Source organism: Prionailurus bengalensis, chromosome B2, assembly GCF_016509475.1.
Source record: "Prionailurus bengalensis isolate Pbe53 chromosome B2, Fcat_Pben_1.1_paternal_pri, whole genome shotgun sequence".
Classification (NCBI taxonomy): domain Eukaryota; kingdom Metazoa; phylum Chordata; class Mammalia; order Carnivora; family Felidae; genus Prionailurus; species Prionailurus bengalensis.
In genome coordinates, this window is record NC_057349.1 from 29,782,383 (window position 1) to 29,805,088 (window position 22,706).

General features: G+C 40.3%; 1 protein-coding gene across 1 annotated transcript; it reads left to right on the forward strand.

Annotated features, from left to right (window-relative positions):
* Window positions 1-3,550: 3,550 nt before the first annotated feature.
* Window positions 3,551-5,591, forward strand: LOC122490433 (protein PBMUCL2-like). Its single transcript, XM_043593142.1, is given in 4 exon segments — window positions 3,551-3,661; window positions 3,664-3,751; window positions 4,763-4,974; window positions 5,109-5,591. Coding segments are annotated over 4 exon segments (894 nt in total).
* Window positions 5,592-22,706: the final 17,115 nt, after the last annotated feature.

The window sequence follows — 22,706 nt, forward strand, 5'->3', positions numbered from 1 at the left end:
TATCAAAGAAAATCTCAAGAATCATTGACTCAGGTGTTTTCATGTAACATTCGGTGTTACATACTACTCATATTGCAAGATGTCACTTGTTTATCAAGTTAAAATTTATTAGAAATATTTGCTCATCTTGTGGAACACTCACAGAACAAATTACTTGCAATCCAAGGTTTTACTATATACTCAAGAAGATATATTTATTTATAAAAATCTTCATATAAAACACTATATTCAAGAACATATGCAAGAAAATAGTTTATTCTTGGGGCGCCTGGGTGGCTCAGTCAGTTGAGCGTCTGACTTCAGCTCAGGTCATGATCTCACGGTTTAGGAGTTCAAGCCCAGAGTCAGGCTCTGTGCTGACAGCTCAGAGTCTGGAGCCTGCTTCAGATTCTGTGTCTCCCTCTCTCTGCCCCTTCCCTGCTCATCCTCTGTCTCCCTCTGTCTCTCAAAAATGAATAAACATTTAAAAAAAACCAAAATAGTTTATTCTTGACTAATGAATAATTGCAAACATTATTTCCATGTATAATATATAGATTATGGTAAAACCAATAAGGCTACAGACTATATAATTTCATTCATACAACTTTCTGGAAATAGCAAAATTATAGGGACAGAAACCAGGTCTGTTTTGCCAAAATCTGGGAGTCAGGGTAATTGAGGTAGGGTTGACTATTAAGGAACAGCATAGGAAGGGTTTGGGGGGGGTGAGGAAATATTTCAGAGTGGTGAAGACATGACTCTATAATTTATCAAAATCCATATAATTGTACTCTACAAAGAGTAAATTTTACTGTGTGGAAATTTAGCAAATCAAGCAGGGTGTAGGGGGAGAGGTGGAATGCAGACTCTGACAAATGAACCACATAACCATATCGAATGAGATAGGGAAGGAGCTGACCTCAGTAACTTTGAAAAACAGTGTTTTGACTGTTAGACTAAAGACACAAGAATTGTGCACAAATACAGTACTCTAGTTGATAAATTTGTCTTCTCACATGGGTGTGGATTAGCAATTCCAAAACTACTATCTGTTTAATAGGGATAAATAAATAAGTACTAGAAATATTGTAGGGACACCTGGTTGGCTCAGTCAGTAAAGCATTGTGAGTTGTGAGTTTGAGGTTGTGAGTTTGAGCACCATATCAGGTGTATACATTATTTAAAAATAAAATATTTAAAAAAATTTTAACGTTTATTATTTATTCTTGAGAGAGTTAGAGAAACAGAGACAGGGGGAGGGGCAGAGAGACAGGGAGACAAAGCCCAACACAGGGCTTGAACCCACAAACCATGAGATCATGACCTGAGCCAAAGTCAGATGCTCATCCGACTGAGCCACCCAGGCACCCCTAAAAATAAAATATTAAAAAAATAAATATTGTAAATATTGCAAGCAATGTCAGAGAAAGAAATTACAAATAAGGGAAGGGGAGAGGGTAGAATGAACTGTGTGTTACTAGACTGGAGCTAGATGTATCTTAATTGACTGAGCCACCCAGGCGCCCTGGAGCTAAAGGTATCAAACTGGACTCATGTTTGTGTTTAATATATTTGCAGACAGATAATACAGAAATAAATACACGTATGTGTTTGCGTATGAGTTAGCATTTATTTATTTATTTATTTATTTCCTGACTCTACTGTGACAGACAAGAAGCAGCAATTCCTAATCAATGAACACACCTAGTGCCCAGATCTTGGTTTCTAAATATTTTTCCCTAATAAACAGAAACAGAGTTGCATGGAGAAATGGCTGATTCCAGGGCCTGGGCAGAGAATATACAAAATAAGCATGGAGTTGGGGCGCCTGGGTGGCTCAGTCGGTTAAGCGGCTGACTTCGGCTCAGGTCATGATCTCGCAGTTCGTGAGTTTGAGCCCCGCGTCGGGCTCTGTGCTGACAGCTCAGAGCCTGGAGCCTGTTTCAGATTCTGTGTCTCCCTCTCTCTGACCTTCCCTCGTTCATGCTCTGTCTCTCTCTGTATCAAAAATAAATAAACGTTAAAAAAATTCAAAATAATCATGGAGCATTTTGTGATGACAGGGTGTAAGAAAATACTTTAAAAGAGGCCGCTGGTTAGCTCAGTCAGTAGAATATGCAACTCTTGACCTCAGGGTCATGAGTTTGAGCCCCACGTTGGACGTAGAGCCTACTTAAAAAAAAAAAAGAATATTTGCATAGTCTCAAAACATCTCCCCCAAAATATTTAGTGATTACAAAGGGAAAAATAGTAAATTTACAGTGGGAATCCTGTCAGGCACCACCTTAACAGAGTGTTCAATGTTAACATCACCAGTAATAAGTCACATTGATATTATGATCTCCCTGATACAAGGCACCGAGAAGGGCACAGCACCTTTGTGGTATACCTCCCAATAATTCATAACACCAATTTAATCATAAGATATCAAATAAATGATAAGAAATCAGACAAACTGAGGCGTCTGGGTTAGTCAGTCAAGCATCCAACTTTAGTTTAGGTCATGATCTCATGGTTCTGGGTTTGAGCCCTGCATTGGGTTGTCTGCTCTCAGCACAGAGCCCACTTACGATCCTCTGTACCCCCTCACTCTGCCCCTCCCCCACTTGTGCTCTCTTTTCCTCAAAAATAAATAAACATTAAAAAAAATCAGACAAACCAGAATCGTGGGGCATTCTATAAAATGTGCGACCATTGCTCTGCATGAAAAACAAAGAAAGAGAGAAACTATCACAGATTGTAGGAAGGAGCCTAAGGAAAGGTGATGAGTGAGTGCCATGTGGAATCCTGGATGCAGGTCAGAGAAGGAAGGAATATGAGCATTCTCATTCCAGGCCTGAAGGAACCTTTGGAGGTGAGCTAATTTCATCTAGTAATTGAGGCAATCTTGATAGCATGAGGGCACTGAAGCAGTAGGAACAAGGAGCCCAGCATCTGTGGGCTGCAGACAAGCCAATGAAAAGGATCTGTGTGATGGCTGAGAGAAGAGAGTGGTTTTAAGACAGTGAGATCAGGTGTTTACATCCCCCTCATCAATGTCACTCCTTTCTGTTAAGGACCAAGGTGCTCTACACCCTCTGACATCTAGTTCTTCTCGTACCATGCACTATCCCCCCAAGAGAGGCCTAGCTTATACCTTCCTTGTCCACCTCGACCTTACCACTCCCACCTGTGGAAGGGAAATCCTCGCCTCTCTCTGAGGGCTGAGACATTGTGTGGAGAACAGCTTTCACCCAGGGCTCTACATCAGAAAGTGATGCCACCCGTGCTGATAAGCTTGATATCATTACTGTTGAACTCTGGGCTCTGGGCCAGAGCCAAGAGCCCCTTTTGCACCAGCGACATCTCTCTTCTTCCCTGCCACTTCAGAATATCAGAGCTTGACTGACAGAGAGTAATGGAGCAGGCTGCTCCTCCCTGCAAGAAGACAGAGGAGTACTGGATTCCCTTGGCAGCAGCACATTTAAATTCCACAGCCACTGTGGGCTTAAGGAGAAGGAAAGAGAGAGAGAGAGTAGAAGGAAAGAGGGAGGAAAAAATGCTTCCAGCCCTTGTGGTTTCTCTCGAGATGAAAAGAAGAAACTGCTCTGCCACATCCCTTCTCCTGCTACTCCTGCTTCTACTTGGGGGCTCAGAATTGCGTGGGTGAATTAACTTTGAAGAAGATGCAAAGGCTCCTCAGGGCCTGCAGAAACACGGGTTGGGATCCGTGGAGAAAAAAGATCCTGGGACTCAGGCAGGGCCAGTCGTGAGCAAAGCTATGGAATAAGTAAATGAACCTTGGGAAGTTCTGGACCCTGCTATCTGCCCCCAACCTCCTGTCACAGGTAAGCAGGGCTCCCAGAGACCTGTTAATTCTCTTTCTCACATCCTCTTTCAAGGAAATGGTCTACTTTTGATTACTTACACTTTATTTAAGTTTCTCTATTTCAATTCTCCTTAGAAATAAAGGATTTGAGCCTTATTAGAGGAATTTGGGGAATCAGCAGCAGATAGGGAGGAATTCTTTTGGACAGAAAGACCCAAAACTCCAAAAGTAATGCCATGTAGGCTGCATTTATTCATAAGAATAAATACTCCCAGTTCTGATTCCCTGCAGGTGGGGGCAGTGGGAGGTGCAGATGCTTCATGTCTTCCTTCTACTTATACCCAGCTCAGTGCAGCTGTCAACCTCAATCAGCTCACACATCCCTCATGATTCATGCAACCCAAGCAACCTTGAATCTTACTTGCCTCCAATCTTTCCACTTCAGCATCAGAACAGAACCAGGAACTGATTTAGAAATCACACACCAAGCCATGACCTGAATTTAATCTCTAGTATGAATCACAGGTCCCGCCTCATTTGTTTACCAGAGCCCCAGACAGAATTGAATGAGAGGCAACACATACAAACACAGAGTAAGAATACCTAATTTGCTGAACTACTATCCCCGGGGGCAGGAGTGCAAGGGAAGAGTGACCTTAAGGAAGAATCGGGTTTACTATTCCACAGAAAGAGACCAGAACTGCAAAAAGTAAAATCAAAGGCTGGTGAGCAGACCTTGTAAGGTTATGACTTAGCTCTGGATACTCCATATTATAAAACAAGAGGAAGCCTTGTGGAATATGTTTTATCAGAATTAAATCCAAAATACCAAATGATCTTTAACACGAATAAGTCCAACCACATTATATGGGGAGACCAGTTATATAAATGGGAGGATAACTATTAAAAACATTAAGCTGAGCAGATGATGACAGGCCATCAAAGATCCACTTAAAAGAGATTCTTTTTTAGTAGGAACAAGCCAAAATGTTTCTACTAAGGACCCAGTGGGTAGCCCTGATGACTCACAGACAAAAGAAAAATATACCAGTGATGACCTGAGGACCATTGAGGACTACACTACTGAACACATGGTGACCCCTGAGGACTACACCTCTGTAGATGTAGGGGCCACCCAGGACTCTACCACTATAGATCTGGGGATCACCAAGGACCCTACCACTGTAGACCCAGGGAACACCTAGGACTCTACCATTAGACCTGGGGACCACTGAGGACTATACCATTGTAGATCCGAAGACCACCAAGGGCTATACCACTGTAGATCTGAGGGCCACCCAGGACTCGACCAGTGTAGATTCAGAGACCACCGAGGACTCTACCATTAGACCTAGGGACCACTGATTACTATACCACTATAGATCCAGGGACCACTGAGAACTATGGCACTGTAGATCCAGAGACCACAGAGAACTACACCACTACAGGTCCAGGGACCACTGACTGCAGACCAAGGACCACCAAGGACTATAGCACTGTAGATCTGGGGACCACAGATGACTATTTCACTGAAGACCTGAGGGTCACCAAGTGCTATTTCACTACAGACCTGGGGTCCACCAAGGAGTACTTCACTGCAGACCCAGGGACCACAGAGGAGTATATCACTGATGACCTGGCGACCAGTGAGGATCATGTCATTGAGGGCCCGGGCATCACCAAAGATTACACCACTAAACACCTGGATATACCTGAGGACTACATTTCTTCAGGCCTGGGAGCAGCAAGCTCTACACCACTAAACATCCAGACACTCATCCTGAGGGAACAGATTCAGTAACCTCAGTGAACCCCACTAGATTGCTGACACCTATCAGAATCATCCTTATTTCCCTGGCTGCCACCACAGTGGCAGTTGCATTCTTTGTTGGACTCAACTTCTTTGTGGTGACTATCCACCCAGGAATGTGAAAGACATGGGAACGAGAGTATTGAGGAGGAGGATGTGGGCATGAGTTGAGGCATGATAAATTGTCAGAGGTGAGGAAACCTACATAGAGCTTTGGAAAGACACAGAGAGAGACAGAGATGGAGAGAAAGGAGAGGAGCAGGTAACATAAAAAATAAGGACAGAACTAAGGGAGAGAGGAAGTTGTTAGAGACAGAGGGAGAAGGAGAGAAAGAGAGAAGGAGAAAAGAGTATGGAGGAAAATAAAGCAGACAGAAGGAAGAACATAAAAATACAAATATAGTAAGGTATGGTGAGAGCTAGAGCAAGGTATAAACCATTAAGTAAAGATAGATGTAAAAATTTGGAAATTTTCATAAAAAGACAAGAAATTGGTGGTAAGAGGAGAGAAAGAAATAGAGACACTCTGAATGGCCCACTCATCTCAAAAATGATATTATTTTGTGTTGATTGCTACCCACTCTGAAATTCTGCAAAAGATTTTTTAAAACCAGGTTTGGGTAGGTTTTATGAACATGGGCTACAAAATATCAGAGAGACAATTGGTAAGAGCTCTCAAAATGGGGTCTCTATGTATTTTTATGCCTCTGCCATTGCTTCTACAGGGAAGATAAGAAGACTCCACACCGGCCTTGTGGTTTGCTCTTACTGACTTTTGGTTAAAACCTAAGCCTTCAATGTTTGACTTCCACTGAATGGGAAAAGGCTGGTCCTTTTTGGCCATACTGACCTAAGGATTAAGTTCCTGTTGAAATCTTTAACAAGTGGTGGCTTACATGCCAGCTCATGCAGGTCATTAAAGCCCCATTAATTCATTGATGCCACTGTGCATTGACCCCAAGAGGCAAACCCACAGCTTGGGATCAGTTTGGAAATGTGATTTAAGTAAAAAATAATGCATTATTCAGTTGAGGTGTTCATGTTTAATTCCACCAAAAACACTATGAAATTTGAACGTTCTGATGGATGGCTGACAAGAGGAAAAGGGGAATAATAGCCTCCATATGTACTTGACACACACATGAGTCACATTCAGTATTCACCAGAAGGAGGACCTCCTTGACTTCACTGTTACACAAACAAGTGGATTTTTAATTACGTGGATCAGGATGAAAAGCCAGACACTCTTGCTCCAGGTTGGTGGATACTCTCCTCCCTCCAAACCAGACCTCTAAGTGCTGATACAGAGTAATCACTAACAATGGCACCTTCTTAACCTCTTGTAGAGACTAAAAATGAGATGGCTAAAAAGGCTCAGAGTACAGAGAGTAAGAGGAAATTCTGTGTTCCCAAACTTGCTAAAATTTTAACTTAAAAATTTTTAAAAATATTTTTATTTATTTTTGAGACAGAAACAGAGCATGAGCAGGGGAGGGGCAGAGAGAGAGAGACACAGAATCCAAAACAGGCTCCAGGCTCTGAGCTATCACCACAGAGCCCGACATGGGGCTCGAACTCGCAGACCGTGAGATCATGACCTGAGCCGAAGTCTGACATTTAACTGACTGAGCCACCAGGCGCCCCTAAAATTTTAACTTTTAAACATTTAACCAAAAATATTTATGGGGCGGCTGGGTGGCTCAGTTGGTTAAGCATCGGACTTCAGCTCAGGTCATGATCTCACAGTCCATGAGTTCTAGCCCTGAGTTGGGCCCTGTGCTGACAGCTCTCTTCCCCTCCCCCACTCATCCTCTGTCTCTCAAAAAATGAATAAACATTAAAAATATATTTTTAATGTTTAAAAGATAAGAATTATCTATATTTTCATCTCTCCCCCTAATTCTATTTATCAAAACAGTTTTATTTTCCCTACATGACTTCATTTTTTTTAAATGAAATTTATTGACAAATTGGTTTCCATACAACACCCAGTGCTCATCCCAAAAGGTGCCCTCCTCAATACCCATCACCCACACTCCCCTCCCTCCCACCACCCATCAACCCTCAGTTTGTTCTCAGTTTTTAATAGTCTCTTATGCTTTGGCTCTCTCCCATTCTAACCTCTTTTTTTTTTTTCCTTCCCCTCCCCCATGGGTTCCTGTTATGTTTCTCAGGATCCACATAAGAGTGAAACCATATGGTATCTGTCTTTCTCTGTATGGCTTATTTCACTTAGCATCACACTCTCCAGTTCCATCCACGTTGCTACAAAAGGCCATATTTCATTTTTTCTCATTGCCACGTAATATTCCATTGTGTATATAAACCACAATTTCTTTATCCATTCATCAGTTGATGGACATTTAGGCTCTTTCCATAATTTGGCTATTGTTGAGAGTGCTGCTATAAACATTGGGGTACAAGTGCCCCTATGCATCAGTACTCCTGTATCCCTTGGATAAATTCCTAGCAGTGCTATTGCTGGGTCATAAGGGAGGTCTATTTTTAGTTTTCTGAGGAACCTCCACACTGCTTTCCAGAGCGGCTGCACCAGTTTGCATTCCCACCAACAGTGCAAGAGGGTTCCCGTTTCTCCACATCCTCTCCAGCATCTATAGTCTCCTGATTTGTTCATTTTGGCCACTCTGACTGGCATGAGGTGATACCTGAGTGTGGTTTTGATTTGTATTTCCCTGATAAGGAGCGACGCTGAACATCTTTTCATGTGCCTGTTGGCCATCCGGATGTCTTCTTTAGAGAAGTGTCTATTCATGTTTTCTGCCCATTTCTTCACTGGGTTATTTGTTTTTCGGGTGTGGCGTTTGGTGAGCTCTTTATAGATTTTGGATACTAGCCCTTTGTCCGATATGTCATTTGCAAATATCTTTTCCCATTCCGTTGGTTGCCTTTTAGTTTTGTTGGTTGTTTCCTTTGCTGTGCAGAAGCTTTTCATCTTCATAAGGTCCCAGTAATTCACTTTTGCTTTTAATTCCCTTGCCTTTGGGGATGTGTCGAGTAAGAGATTGCTACGGCTGAGGTCAGAGAGGTCTTTTCCTGCTTTCTCCTCTAAGGTTTTGATGGTTTCCTGTCTCACATTTAGGTCCTTTATCCATTTTGAGTTTACTTTTATGAATGGTGTGAGAAAGTGGTCTAGTTTCAACCTTCTGCATGTTGCTGTCCAGTTCTCCCAGCACCATTTGTGAAAGAGGCTGTCTTTTTTCCATTGGATGTTCTTTCTTGCTTTGTCAAAGATGAGTTGGCCATACGTTTGTGGGTCTAGTTCTGGGGTTTCTATTCTTTTCCATTGGTCTATGTGTCTGTTTTTGTGCCATTATTTTCCCTACATGACTTCAATATTTTTGGAAATTATGTATCTCTAGGGGTAAGTGTCAAGATCTAAAGAAAATGGTGATACAGGAAGGAGTCATAGAGCTGAGAAGAGGAGATGGATTGATCTTGATAATTCACACATCAGTTAAGAAAGAAACTGTCTTAAAACCAAACCACTTCCTTCCCCTCTATAAAAATTGATTCCTGGAGTCATTAAATCCATCCACCAGGGGTATTTATTTTCCCCATGCCATGGATTGGAGTGCACCACAAAAAGGATAACAGCAATAACTATAATGGGTTCTAGAGCAAATAAATTTAGACCCTGATCAGTCTCTGCAGGACTATGAAGTGGATCCTCAGACTTCTACTTTTCTACCCCATTCCAAAGCCCTGGGACCACCAGATGAGGAAGGCAGCTGGCCCTGGGAATAAGCACATCAGGGGCACCCAGAAGGATGCCTGTCTGCTCTGAGTATCCCCTAATTCTGACTGGCCATAGTTGCTTCCTCAGGAAAATTACCTTTCCCTATCTACCAGGTTTAGTCATGAAAGCTATTTGAAGGAAACAGACAAAACTCAGCTAGAAGAGATATTCATTAATTCTGATCAAAGGAATAAAGCAAATGTTCATCTATTTATGTCCAGGTCTCATATCTAAATTTAACAAAATGGTGAAGTAACAGGCAGAAGCCAATCTATGCATTTCTGTCTGTCCAATTTGAATCTGTGTACCTGAAGGATACAGCTTTCTGGTCTCCCAAGAGCACTACACTCAAGTCCTTTGCACACCCAGGCCAAAGGATTATGTTTACAGGATGTAGCTAACTGGTCACTCAGCAAGTATCAAGTGAGCACCTACTGTAGGGATGGGCCACCATAGCAAATAACTGAGTTTCATTTCAGTCATGGTGCGAAATGAGCGACAAAGTCCTGATCTGACCTCTCACAGGAGAATAGCTGTTCCTTTATGGGTCACACAGAGAGAAATTCATGGAAAAGCCTACAAATGATATGTAAGATGTCTAAGACCACAAACAAGGCCAAAGTATCAAACATAACAGCTCCATGAGGAGTTTAGGATAAAAAGCCAAGAGAAAAATATTTGAAGATAGCTGATTGTTGGTTGTCCACCCAGCCACTATTATCAGCATCACCACCACCGTTTAATAATGGAATTGTGGTATGGAGTTCCTTGGTGGCTCAGTCGGTTAAGCATCCAACTCTTGGTTTTCACTCAGATCTCACAATTCATGAGATCGAGCCCTGCTTTAGGCTCTGCACTGACAGTGTACTGAAGTCTACTTGGATTCTCTCTTTCTCTCTCTCTCTCTCTCTCTGTCTCTGCCCTCCCCTGCTTGCACATCCTCTCTCTCACTCTCTCTCTCTTTCTCAAAATAAATAAACAAACATTTTTAAAAAAAATAATGGAATGATGGCAGTATGGTATATAATCAGAAACACAGAATAATAAATTAAAATATTAGACTCCATTTTAAGTATGTTTCCAAGATTTAGAAAGCAAAGCAAATCTCCTTTGCCATGTGATGTCTCTGTTCTTCCATGGGTTTTCCTGTGCAAACTATCTCAAAACCTTCAGTCTCTCAACGAGTTATTGATTGTCTGGCATTCACTTAAGGCAAAGGCATCATTTAAATGTTAAGACAGTCCTTGTTCTATTCTTGTTAGCCTGTGAAAATTGTAACATCTAACAATTTCTATTAACTTTATCTTGGTTTTATATTGGTCATAATAGGATCCAGAAAATGTTTACATTATGGGGATTTTAAAGATTACCATATAAAGAAAACACATGTGGGGCACTTGGCTGGCTCAGTCAATAGAGCATGTGACTCTTGATCTCAGGGTGATGAGTTCAAGCTCCACATTGGTTGTGGAGCCTACTTAAAAATATAATTTAAAAAATAAAACACATTGGCATAAACACTTATTTGCTATCCAAATTCCATTCTCCCTTTCTTTCACACTTAGGGAGCCCAAGTTTGTGTGGGGTGGCAATGTACCCAGCTGAAAATACCCCATTTCCCAATCTCCCTTGCAGCCAATAATGGTGATGAGATACAATTCTGACCAATGAGATGCAGGCAGAGCCTCTGGGGACAGTGTTCCTTCTGAAATGAAAAGGCAGAGAGAGACCAGGAGAAAGCACTTCACCCTTCAGCCTTCACTGTTATTCCTGCCTGGAGTATAAGTATGAGAACTGGAGATGCAGCAAATATGCTGAGACCAAGTGGAGACAAGCAGGAAGGTGAAGGGCACCATGCTGAGAGTGGAGTAGAGGAAAGAAATCACTTGGGTTCCGATGGTGCTTCTGTGTCCTGGCTGCTGCTCCCAGACCTTTTGTATATGAGACAAGTAATGCGCTGCAGCTCATTTAGGTGACATTCTGTAATTCCAGCCCAATGGGATCCTAACTGATATGACATGCTTTTAAATTATCATGGAGAACATGTGGACTACCATAGACACCATTTGAGGAAAAACTGTGTTAGGTTCTTCTAGTGCTAAATGCTAATCCGTATTATACTCATTGTATACTCACTTATGATTTGTTGCATGTATCTGTGCATGCCCTCTCTTTAGTGAATGTGTACAGCTCATCCCATCGTGTGAGTCCAGCCCCCCTCAGCTAATCCTCCTATTTTCTTTATAAAATCCAGTATTGAGAGGAATACTTTAGGTATTGTTTAGGAGTGGTGCCAAATCCAGATGACCCCAAGTGGCACATGCTATTACTATACTACCCAGATTAAGAAGACCAGGCAAGCACATACCTTACAGAATTGTGCCTGAACAGGATTTACACCTGTTTGGGCATGCCACGCCTCACAAAAATGTCTGTGAATGTACATTCTGGTCCAGTAACCTGTCTTTACAAACAAGAATGTTTGTGAAGTTATCCAGCAATATTGGTTCAGCATTCTCCCTACAGAAGTGTTGTGTGATACCTTAGGAAACACATAATTATTCCTCAAATCTAGCCATGACCATTTCTGTGATTTATTTACAACTTTTCTCTGTAGTCTCTATATGTCACCATATTTACTTCCCTTATGGAGTGATAACAAGCTGAGCTTGTCTTTATGTTTTGATTTATTTGTTCTCTGTCTTCTTCCACTAGAATCTCAGTTCCTTGAGAAAGAATAGGCGTTCAGTAATCACTGTACTTCATTAATCCTAAGATGCACATTCTTCCCCATTGCATATAGTTTAATATGGAGTCTAACATGGAAATGTGTCTTACCACTGATGGCATGTCATAGTTGGCAGCACTTTTTCTTTCTAAGTGGGACATAATATGGTACATATTGAACTCAGTATCATCTTAGATTTGATTAAATATTTTTGGAATAAACGAATGCATAATTTATTTTGATGCTATCCCTTTGGTTTTCATCTTGTTTGGAAACAAAGAAGTTAAAACTCCTTTAATGAGTGTCTAGTATGTGCTGGGAATTCTTTTGAGAACAAAGATGGCAGACTAACATATGTGAATTACATAGTCCACTTAAAGTTTTTGAGGCAGCAGCCCTGAACCAAGGTGCTTTAATGTATTTGTGAATTTTTCTACACAGGAGTGTTTTTTAGTTTGTATACTCTACACATGGGAAGGTGGAATGTGATGATTTATTTAACCATCCATCAGGTCTTTACTGAGTATACATATGCAAGTTACTGTGTGTGGCTCTGAGGACATAGTGGAAAACCATAGAAAGATCTACCATCAAGGTGTCTGGTGGAAGCTAATGAACATTTCTGTCATGTAAATGCAAAAGTTGTGAAATACCTCAGTGTTCCACACCCTCTTTGGGAACCTTTAAAAAATTCAAGACTTTAAGGAGTGACATTTATCATCAGCAATGTAATCATATGGTGCATCAAGCAAGGTGAACTACAGATACACCCCTGAGCAGAGGCATTCATGCTGAGACCACAGCAGACCCATTCTTTCTCATTTTGATTAGTATTCACTGCTGTGTCTAGCTGCTTGTAGTTGATACCTGATTTGTAAGTGGAATGCAGTGTTAGATACTGGATCAGAGGCTGCACTATTTTATTTTATTTTTTTATTTTTTATTTTAGAGAGAGAGAGATAGAGCATGAGCGAGGGAGAGGGGCAAAGAGAGAGAATCTTAAGCAGCAAAGGGAGAGAGACCCTGGGATCACGGCCTAAGCCAAAATCAAGAGTCAGATGCTCATCCAACTGAGTCATCTAGGCGCCCCTAGCTGCAACTATTTTAAAAAGCAGAACTCATGGGGAGGCCTAGGTGGTTCAGTTGGTAGAGCATGCAACTCTTGATCTTGGGGCTCTGGGTTTGAGTCCCACGTTGGGCATAGAGATTGCTTTAAAAACTTTTTAAAAATATTTTTATTTATTTTTGAGACAGAGAGAGACAGAGCTTGAGCAGGGGAGGGTCAGAGAGAGAGGGAGACACAGAATCTGAAGCAGGCACCAGGCTCTGAGCTGTTGGCACAGAGCCTGACGCAGGGCTTGAACTCACAGACTGTGAGATCATGACCTGAGCTGAAGTCAGACGCTTCACCAACTGAGCCATGCAGGCACCCCAAGATTGCTTTAAAAAAAACAGAACTCACTAATAAAGTCAAATAAATACCATAAATATCACAGTTGATGAAAAATGGCTGTCAGAAAACTTTGGATATTGTTAAATTGTTAAACTGACATGGATGAAGATTTAATTAGACTATATATTCAGCATGGGAGAAGAGATAATAGGGAGGAATGCAATGACAGTCTAAAGGTCGAAGCAACTGCAGAAATGGTATCCATGGCAACAAATGGCCAGGACAGAAGAAAGACTCCTAGACTACCTGTATCTTCCTGATGGTTTTTTTTTTAAATTAAGATATAATTGACATATAGCATTATATTAGTTTCAAGTATACAATATAAGAATTCTATATTTGTATATATTGTGAAATGATCACCACAATAAGTCTGGTTAACCTCCATCACCACACACAGTTACAATTTTTTTTGTGTGTTGAGGACTTTTAAGATCTACTCTCTTAGCAACTTTCAAATATGTAATATGGTATTATTAACTATAGTCATCATGCTGTACATTACATCCCCAGGACTTACTCATTTTATCACTGAAAGTTGGTACCTTTTGGCCACCTTCATCCATTTCATCCACCACCCACCCCCTGCCTCTAGCAACCACCAATCTATTCCCTGTGTCTATGAGTTTAATTGTTTTGTTTTGTTTTGTTTTTTTGTTTTATTGTTTTTTTTTTTTTAGATTTCACATAGAAGTGAGATCATATGGTATTTGTCTTTCTCTATCTGGCTTACTTGACTTAGCCCTCGAGGTCCATCCATTATTGTCACAATGGCAAGATTTCCTTCTTTTTATGGATGAATAATATTCCATTGTCTTATATAGCATAACTTCTTTATCCATTCATCTGTTGATGGACACTATCAACAGATAGTGTTCCCTATCTTGGCTCCCTATCTTGGCTTCCCTATCTTGTTTCCCTATCTTGGCTATTGTAAATAATGATGCAATACATATAAGGGTGCAATATCTTTTCAATTTAGTGTTTTCATTTCTTTGGATAAGTACCCAGAAATGGAATTCTGGATCATATGATAGCTCTATTTTTAATTTTTCGAGAAACCTCCCTACTGGATGCACCAATTTATCTTCCCACCAACAATGAAACAAGGGTCCCCTTTTCTCCACATCCTTGGAAACACTTGTTATTTATTGCTTTTTTAGTTATTCACAGATGTGAAGTGATGTCTTGTTGTGGTTTTGATTTGCATTTCCCTGATGAGCACCTTTTCATGTACAAATTGGCCATCTGTATGTCTTCTCTGGAAAAATGTCTATTCAGATCCTCTGCCCATTTTTTAATTGGATTGTTTGTTTTTTTATATTGAGTTGTATGAGTTATTTATACATTTTGTATATTAACCCCTTACCAGATATATGGTTTGTCAATATTTGCTCCCATTCAGTAGGTTGCCTTTTCATTTACCTGATGGTTTCATTTGCTCTGCAGAATGAAATATCTTGATGAGCCCTCTAGTGGCAATGGCTGGGTAGTATCCCTCTGAGAGATGAGCACCTCTTGGAAATTGCCTGTTCTGAATGTCTCAGGGGAAGTTGGCTTGCAACTCTTGCTGAGCACTGAGGCACAGCATATGTCTATAAAGAACTACAATTTTGGCAAGGGAATTAAAAGCAAAAATGAACTACTGGGACCTTATGAAGATAAAAAGCTCTGCACAGCAAAGGAAACAACCAACAAAACTAAAAGGCAACCAACAGAATGGGAAAAGATATTCGCAAATGACATATCGGACAAAAGGCTAGTATCCAAAATCTATAAAGAGCTCACCAAACTCCACACCCGAAAAACAAATAACCCAGTGAAGAAATGGGCAGAAAACATGAATAGACACTCCTGTAAAGAAGACATCCAGAGGGCCAACAGGCATATGAAAAGATGCTCAACGTCTCTCCTCATCAGGGAAATACAAATCAAAACCACACTCAGATATCATCTCACACCAGTCAGAGTGGCCAAAATGAACAAATCAGGAGACTATTGATGCTGGGGAGGATGTGGAGAAACGGGAACCCTCTTGCACTGTTGGTGGGAATGCAAATTGGTGCAGCCGCTCTGGAAAGCAGTGTGGAGGTTCCTCAGAAAATTAAAAATAGACCTCCCCTATGACCCAGCAATAGCACTGCTAGGAATTTACCCAAGGGATACAGGAGTACTGATGCATAGGGGCACTTGTACCCCAATGTTTATAGCAGCACTCTCAACAATAGCCAAATTATGGAAAGAGCCTAAATGTCCATCAACTGATGAATGGATAACGAAATTGTGGTTTATATACACAATGGAATATTACGTGGCAATGAGAAAAAATGAAATATGGCCTTTTGTAGCAACGTGGATGGAACTGGAGAGTGTGATGCTAAGTGAAATAAGCCATACAGAGAAAGACAGATACCATATGGTCTCACTCTTATGTGGATCCTGAGAAACTTAACAGAAACCCATGGGTAAGGGGAAGGAAAAAAAAGAGGTTAGAATGGGGGAGAGCCAAAGCATAAGAGACTCTTAAAAACTGGAACAAACTGAGGGTTGATGGGGGCTGGGAGGGAAGAGGGTGGGTGATGGGTATTGAGGAGGGCACCTTTTGGGATGAGCACTGGGTGTTGTATGGAAACCAATTTGATAATAAATTTCATATATTGAAAAAAACCCAAAACAAACAAACAAACAAAAAATAAAATAGCTTATAATAAAAACACAATTATGATGGGACACAGTGAAGGCGGTCATAAGAGGAAGAAAGATCCCAGATACACAACCTAACCTTACGCCTTATGAGCTGGAAAAAGAACAGCAAATAACGCCCCAAACCAGCAGAAGACAGGAAAAAATAAAGATTAGAGCAGAAATTAATGCTATCGAAACCAAAAACCAAAAACAAACAAACAGTAGAACAGATCAATGAAAACAGAAGCTGGTTCTTTGAAAGAATTAGCAAAATTGATAAACCACTAGCCAGTATGATCAAAAAGAAAAAGGAAAGGAACCAAATAAATAAAATCAAGAATGAAACAGGAGAGATCACAACCAACACAGCAGAAATAAAAACAATATTAAGAGAATATCATGAGCAATTATATGCCAATACAATGGGCAATATGGAAGAAATGGACAAATTCCTAGACACATATACACTACCTAAACTGAAACAAGAAGAAATAGAAAATTTTAACAGGCCCATAGCCAGTAAGGAAATAGAGTTAGTAACCAAAAATCTGCCAAAAACAAGAGTCCAGGGCCAGATGGCTTTCCAGGGGAATTCTACCAAACATTTAAGGAAGAGTTCACACTTATTCTCTTGAAGCTGATCCAAAAAAATAGAAATGGAAGGAAAACTTCCAAACTCACCCTATGAAGCCAACATTACCTTGATTCCAAAACCAGACAGAGACCCCACTAAAAAGGAGAACTATAGACCAATTTCCCTGATGGAGATGGATACTAAAATCCTCAACAAGATATTAGCCAGCCAGCTCCAACAATACATTAAAAAAATTATTCACCACAACCAAGCAGGATTTATATCTGGGATGCAGGGCTGGTTCAATATCCACAAAAAAACGTGATTCATCACATCAATAAAAGAAAGGACAAGAATAGAGGAAATAAAAGAAAGGGCAAGATGCAGAGAAAGCATTTGACAAAATACAGCATCCTTTCTTGATAAAAACCCTCCAGAAAGTAGGAATAGAAGGAGCATAACTCGAGATCATAAAAGCCATATATGAATGACCCAATGCTAATATCATTCTCAATGGGGGAAAACTGAGAGCTTTCCCCTTAAGGTCATGAACAAGACAGGGATGTCCACTCTCACCACTGTTATTCAACATAGTATCGGAAGTCTTAGCCTCTACAATCAGACAACACAAAGAAATAAAAGGCATCCAAATTGGCCAGGAAGAGGTCAAACTTTCACTCTTCTCAGATGACATGATACTGTATATGGAAAACCCAAAAGATTCCACCAAAAACTGCTGGAACTGATTCATGAATTCAGCAAAGTTGCAGGATATAAAATCAATGCCCAGAAATCGGTTGCATTCCAATACACGAACAACGAAGTGACAGAAAGAGAAATCAAGGAATAAATCCCATTTACAGTTGCACAAACCATAAAATACCTAGCAATAAATCTAACCAAAGAGGTAAAAAAAAATCTATACATTGAAAACTATGGAAAGCTTATGAAAGAAATTGAAGAAGACACAAAGAAATGGAAAAAGATTCCATGCTCCTTGATAGGAAGAACAAATACTGTTAAAATGTTGATACTACCCAAAGCAATCTACATATTCAATACAAAGCCTATCAAAATAACACCAGCATTTTTCGCAGAGCTAGAACAAACAATCTTAAAATTTGTATGGAACCAGAAAAGACCCTGAATAACCAAAGCAATTTTGAAAAAGAAAACCAAAGCTGGAGGCATCACAATCCTGGAGTTCAAGCTATATTAGAAAGCTGTAATCATCAAAACAGCATGGTACTGGCATGAAAACTGACACTCAGATCAATGGAACAGAAGAGAAAACCTAGAAATGGACCCACAAACATATGGCCAACTAATCTTTGACAAAGCAGGCAAGAATATCCAATGGAATAAAGACAATCTCTTCAGCAAGTTGTGCTGGGAAAACTGGACAGCGACATGCAGAAGAATGAACATGGACCACTTTCTTACACCCTACACAAAAAGAAACTCAAATGGATGAAAGACCTCAATGTAAGACAGGAAGCCATGAAAATCCTCAAGGAGAAAGCGGGCAAATCCTCTTTGATCTTGGCCGCAACAACTTATTACTCAACACGTCTCCAGAGGCAAGGGAAACAAAAGCAAAAATGAACTACTGGGACCTCATCAAAATAAAAAGCTTCTGCACAGCAAAGGAAAGAATCAGCAAAACTAAAAGGCAACTGAAAGAATGGGGGAAGATATTTGCAAACGACATATCAGATAAAGGGTTGGTATCCAAGATCTATAAAGAACTTATCCAACTCAACACCCAAAAAACAAATAATCCAGGGAAGAAATGGGCAAAAGACATGAATAGACACTTCTCCAAAGAAGACATCCAGATGGCCAACTGACACATGAAAACATGCTCAACATCACTCATCATCAATGAAATACAAATCAAAACCACCATGAGATACCACCTTACACCAGTCAGAATGACTAACATTAACAACTCAGGCAACAATAGATGTCAGTGAGGATGCAGAGAAAGAGGATCTCTTTTGCATTGTTGGTGGGAATGCAAGCTGGTGTGGCCACTCTGGAAAACAGTATGGAGGTTCCTCAAAATATTAAAAATAGAACTACCCTACACTCCAGTAATTGTACTACTAGGTATTTATCCAAGGTGTGCTGTTTCGAAGGGACACATGCACCCCAATGTTTATAGTAGTGCTATCAACAATAGCCAAAGTATGGAAAGAACCCAAATGTCCATCAATGGATGAATGGATAAAGAAAACATGGTATATATATATATATATATATATATATATATATACACAATGGAGTATTACTTGGCAATCAAAAAGAATGAAATCTTGCCATTTACAACTACGTGGATGGAACTGGACGGTAGTATGCTAAGTGAAATTAGTCAAGCAGAGAAAGACAAAAATTGTATGACTTCATTCAAATGAGGACTTTAAGAGACAAAACAGATGAACATAAGGGAAGGGAAACAAAAATAATATAAAACAGGGAGGGGGACAAAACAGAAGAGACTCATAAATATGGAGAACAAACTGAGGGTTACTGGAGGGGTTGTGGGAAGGGGGATGGGCTAAATGGGTAAGGGCACTAAGGAATCTACTCCTGAAATCATTGTTGCACTATATGCTAACTAATTTGGATGTAAATTTTTTAAAAATAAAAAATAAAATAAAATAAAAAGGAAGTGGTACACACACACACACACACAATGGAGTATTACTTGGCAATCAAAAAGAATGAAATCTTGCCATTTGCAACTATATGAATGGAACTGGAGGGTATTATGCTCAGTGAAATTAGTCAGAGAAAGACAAATATCATATGACTTCACTCATATGAGGACTTTAAAAGACAAAACAGATGAACATAAGGGAAGGGAAACACAAAGAATATAAAAACAGGGAGAGAGAAAAGCATAAGACCTCATAAATATGGAGAACAAACAGAGGGTCACTGGAGGAGGTAAGGAGAGGGGATGGGCTAAATGGGTGAGGGGTATTAAGGAATCATTGAAATCATTGTTGCACTATACACTAACTAATTTGGAAGTCAATTTTAAAAAATAAAATTTAAAAAAAGGAAACCGATTTGACAATAAACTATATTAAAAAAATAAAAGTAAATAAAATATATAACAAAATAAAAAATAATAAAAAGAAAATAGATTAAACAAAAATGACAGCTAAGTGAAGTAAGTCAGTTGGAGAAAGACAAATATCATATGATTTCACTCCTGTGTGGAATTTAAGATACAAAACAGATTAACATAAGGGAAGGGAAGCAAAAATAATATAAAAATAGAAAGGGATCATAAGAGACCCTTAAATACAGAGAACAAACTGAGGGTGGCTGCCAGGGTGTTAGGTTGGGGGAAAGAAGGGCTAAGAGGGTGAGGGACATTAAGGGGGACACTGGTTGGGATGAGCACTGGGTGTTATATGTAAGTGATGAATTACTAAATTCTATTCCTTAAAAAAGTATATATATATATATACACTGTATATATATACATATATATGTATTATTAAAAATAAATAAAAATTTAAAAATACAACTAAGGGGTTGCTTGGCTGGCTCAGCCAGTAAGAGCATGTGACTTTTGATCTTGGGATTGTAAGTCTGAGCCCCATGTGTTATGGGGTACCTGGGTGGCTCAATCAGTTAAGCATCTGACTGTTGGTATTGGCTCATGTTGTGAATCTCATAGTGGTGACACTGAGCCCCACGTTCTGCTCCATGTTGGGCATGGAGCCTACTTGGGATTCTCTCTCTCTCTCTCTCTCTCTCTCTGCTCCTTCCCTGCTTGTTCTCTCTCTCTCTAAATAAACATTGAAAAAAAGACACTTGTCTTTGCATTTTAAAAAATAAAAAATAAATAAAAATCTTACAAAAGAATTACTAGGGAAAATGAAAAGTTAGAAAAATCAGATAAAATGAAGAGTACAAACATGCTGGAAAGAGGTCCACATATTCAGAACTTTCCTTTCCTAGATCCCATAGAGACCACCCTCTTCTGCAGCTACATTCTTTCTTCAGATGGGGCCCAGAACCATGGATTCCGTTTTCTCTTCCTGAGTCATGGTATCCATCCAGGCATACTTTCCCGGGTTACCCTTTGATTGGACTTGATTATTCCCAAATTTCCTTAGCGTCACCCAACCTAGATGGTTCCTCTCATTCATGGTGTGCACATTTGCCACAACTTTCACTCATGGGGTGATGAACTTCCAGCTAACTTCCTAGGAAGCCCTTTACTAGCTGTGTGACTTTAGGCAAACTACTAAACCTCTCTGGGCCATATTTTCCTCATTTCTAATATTGATAATGCCTATCTTGGGAGGTTGTTTGGAATTAGAGTGAATTGTAATAACGTAACAGCAATTTGTTGAGTTCTTATTGTACTGGACTCAATGCTCAGCACTAAACATGCAATTATTTGATTGAGTCATATCAACAACCTTAGCTCAGAGATCAAAAAAGGAGACTGAGCTGTGTATCTATATTATTTCTTTTTCTGTTTTTTTTTTTCTTTCCTGATTTTCACTAAAAGGATTGCTTTCTGTGTTGTCATTTCAGATCATCCATTGGTTTAAACATGGACCTTTAAGTTCTAGTGGAATGTGTGGTTACCCTTAAATTTTTAACAAAGCTATTTAAAGTTATATTTTCATTTAACATCAAAGATATATTCAGTACAGTGAGTCTTTCCCCTTCTATTCCCCCACTGTAACCTCCCAGGATTCCCCAGGTTTTGTTAAAATCTTTTGGAACTGGACTCTCCTGTGCTTGAACGGACCATTTAGCAGGTAGAGAAGGAAGAGGTGGATGTGAAGCGGGAGCAAGGCCTTAGAGTGGCCAAGGGCTTGAGGGCTGGGCACCCGTAGATGGGCTGGGCAGGGGTTTGGTGCATGAGTATATGAATTCATTGCTTCTGCAGACCCTCTCTGAGTTCCACTGGTGATGTCTCAGACAGCACAGAGCAGGACCCACGGATGAGGCTGAGGAGAAGAGGAAGCCAAAATCCAGAGGGGCAGTTGGCCACACAGGAATGACCTTCAGTGCAAGTTCCAGGCTCTACAACAGCTGATAATTGAGCAGGGGAGTGGTCTGACAGAAACCAAATTTGTGTATGTGTATTAAAATACACACAACATAAAATTTACCCTCTTGACCATTATTAAGCATACAGTTCACTAATAGTAAATCCATTCACACTGTTGGGCAGCCCTCACCACCATCCATCCCCATAACTCTTTTCATCTTGTAAATGTGAAAGTCTGTTAAACAGTAACTATGACTACCCCCCCCCCCAGCTTGAGCTGAATTTAGGATGGGCTGGAGAAGGTGAAGCTTATGGCTTTAAGGCCAATTAGGAGTTGCTGTAACCACCCAGGCAGGAGGCCAAGAGGCCATGTGAGAAAGAAGGGCAGAAACAGGAAACAAATTTAATAATTAAACAGAAGCACCTCCTTGTACACAAAGCATGCACAGCACCATTCAGCCATGTGGAGGAGTCATTTCCTGTCAGGGTGACTTGCCCTGCTGGCATCAGGCCCTGGCAAATACAGAGCATCTTATCTTGCTGTCAGTGCTCTAAACAGCCCTTTCCTGCACTCATTTCTCATATTATTGAAAGTCCCCAGATGGTCAAAATCTATCCCTTATTAGCTCATCTACTGCCATTCCCCTTCAATTCCTTCTCCATCCAGAGAAATCATTTTAAAAGGCAAATATGATCCCATTATTTTCCCCCCCCACTTCAAACTGTGAATTCCTGTGGTTCTTCAGATACAGATAAAACCCAAAATCTTTAAGAGGTGCTACAAGGCTCCCCACAGGATCTGCTTCTGCCCCTCTCCTCCCCTTAGCCTCCCTCTGTGGCCCTCAGGCTTCCTTAAGTTGTGCAGATGCTCCAGGGT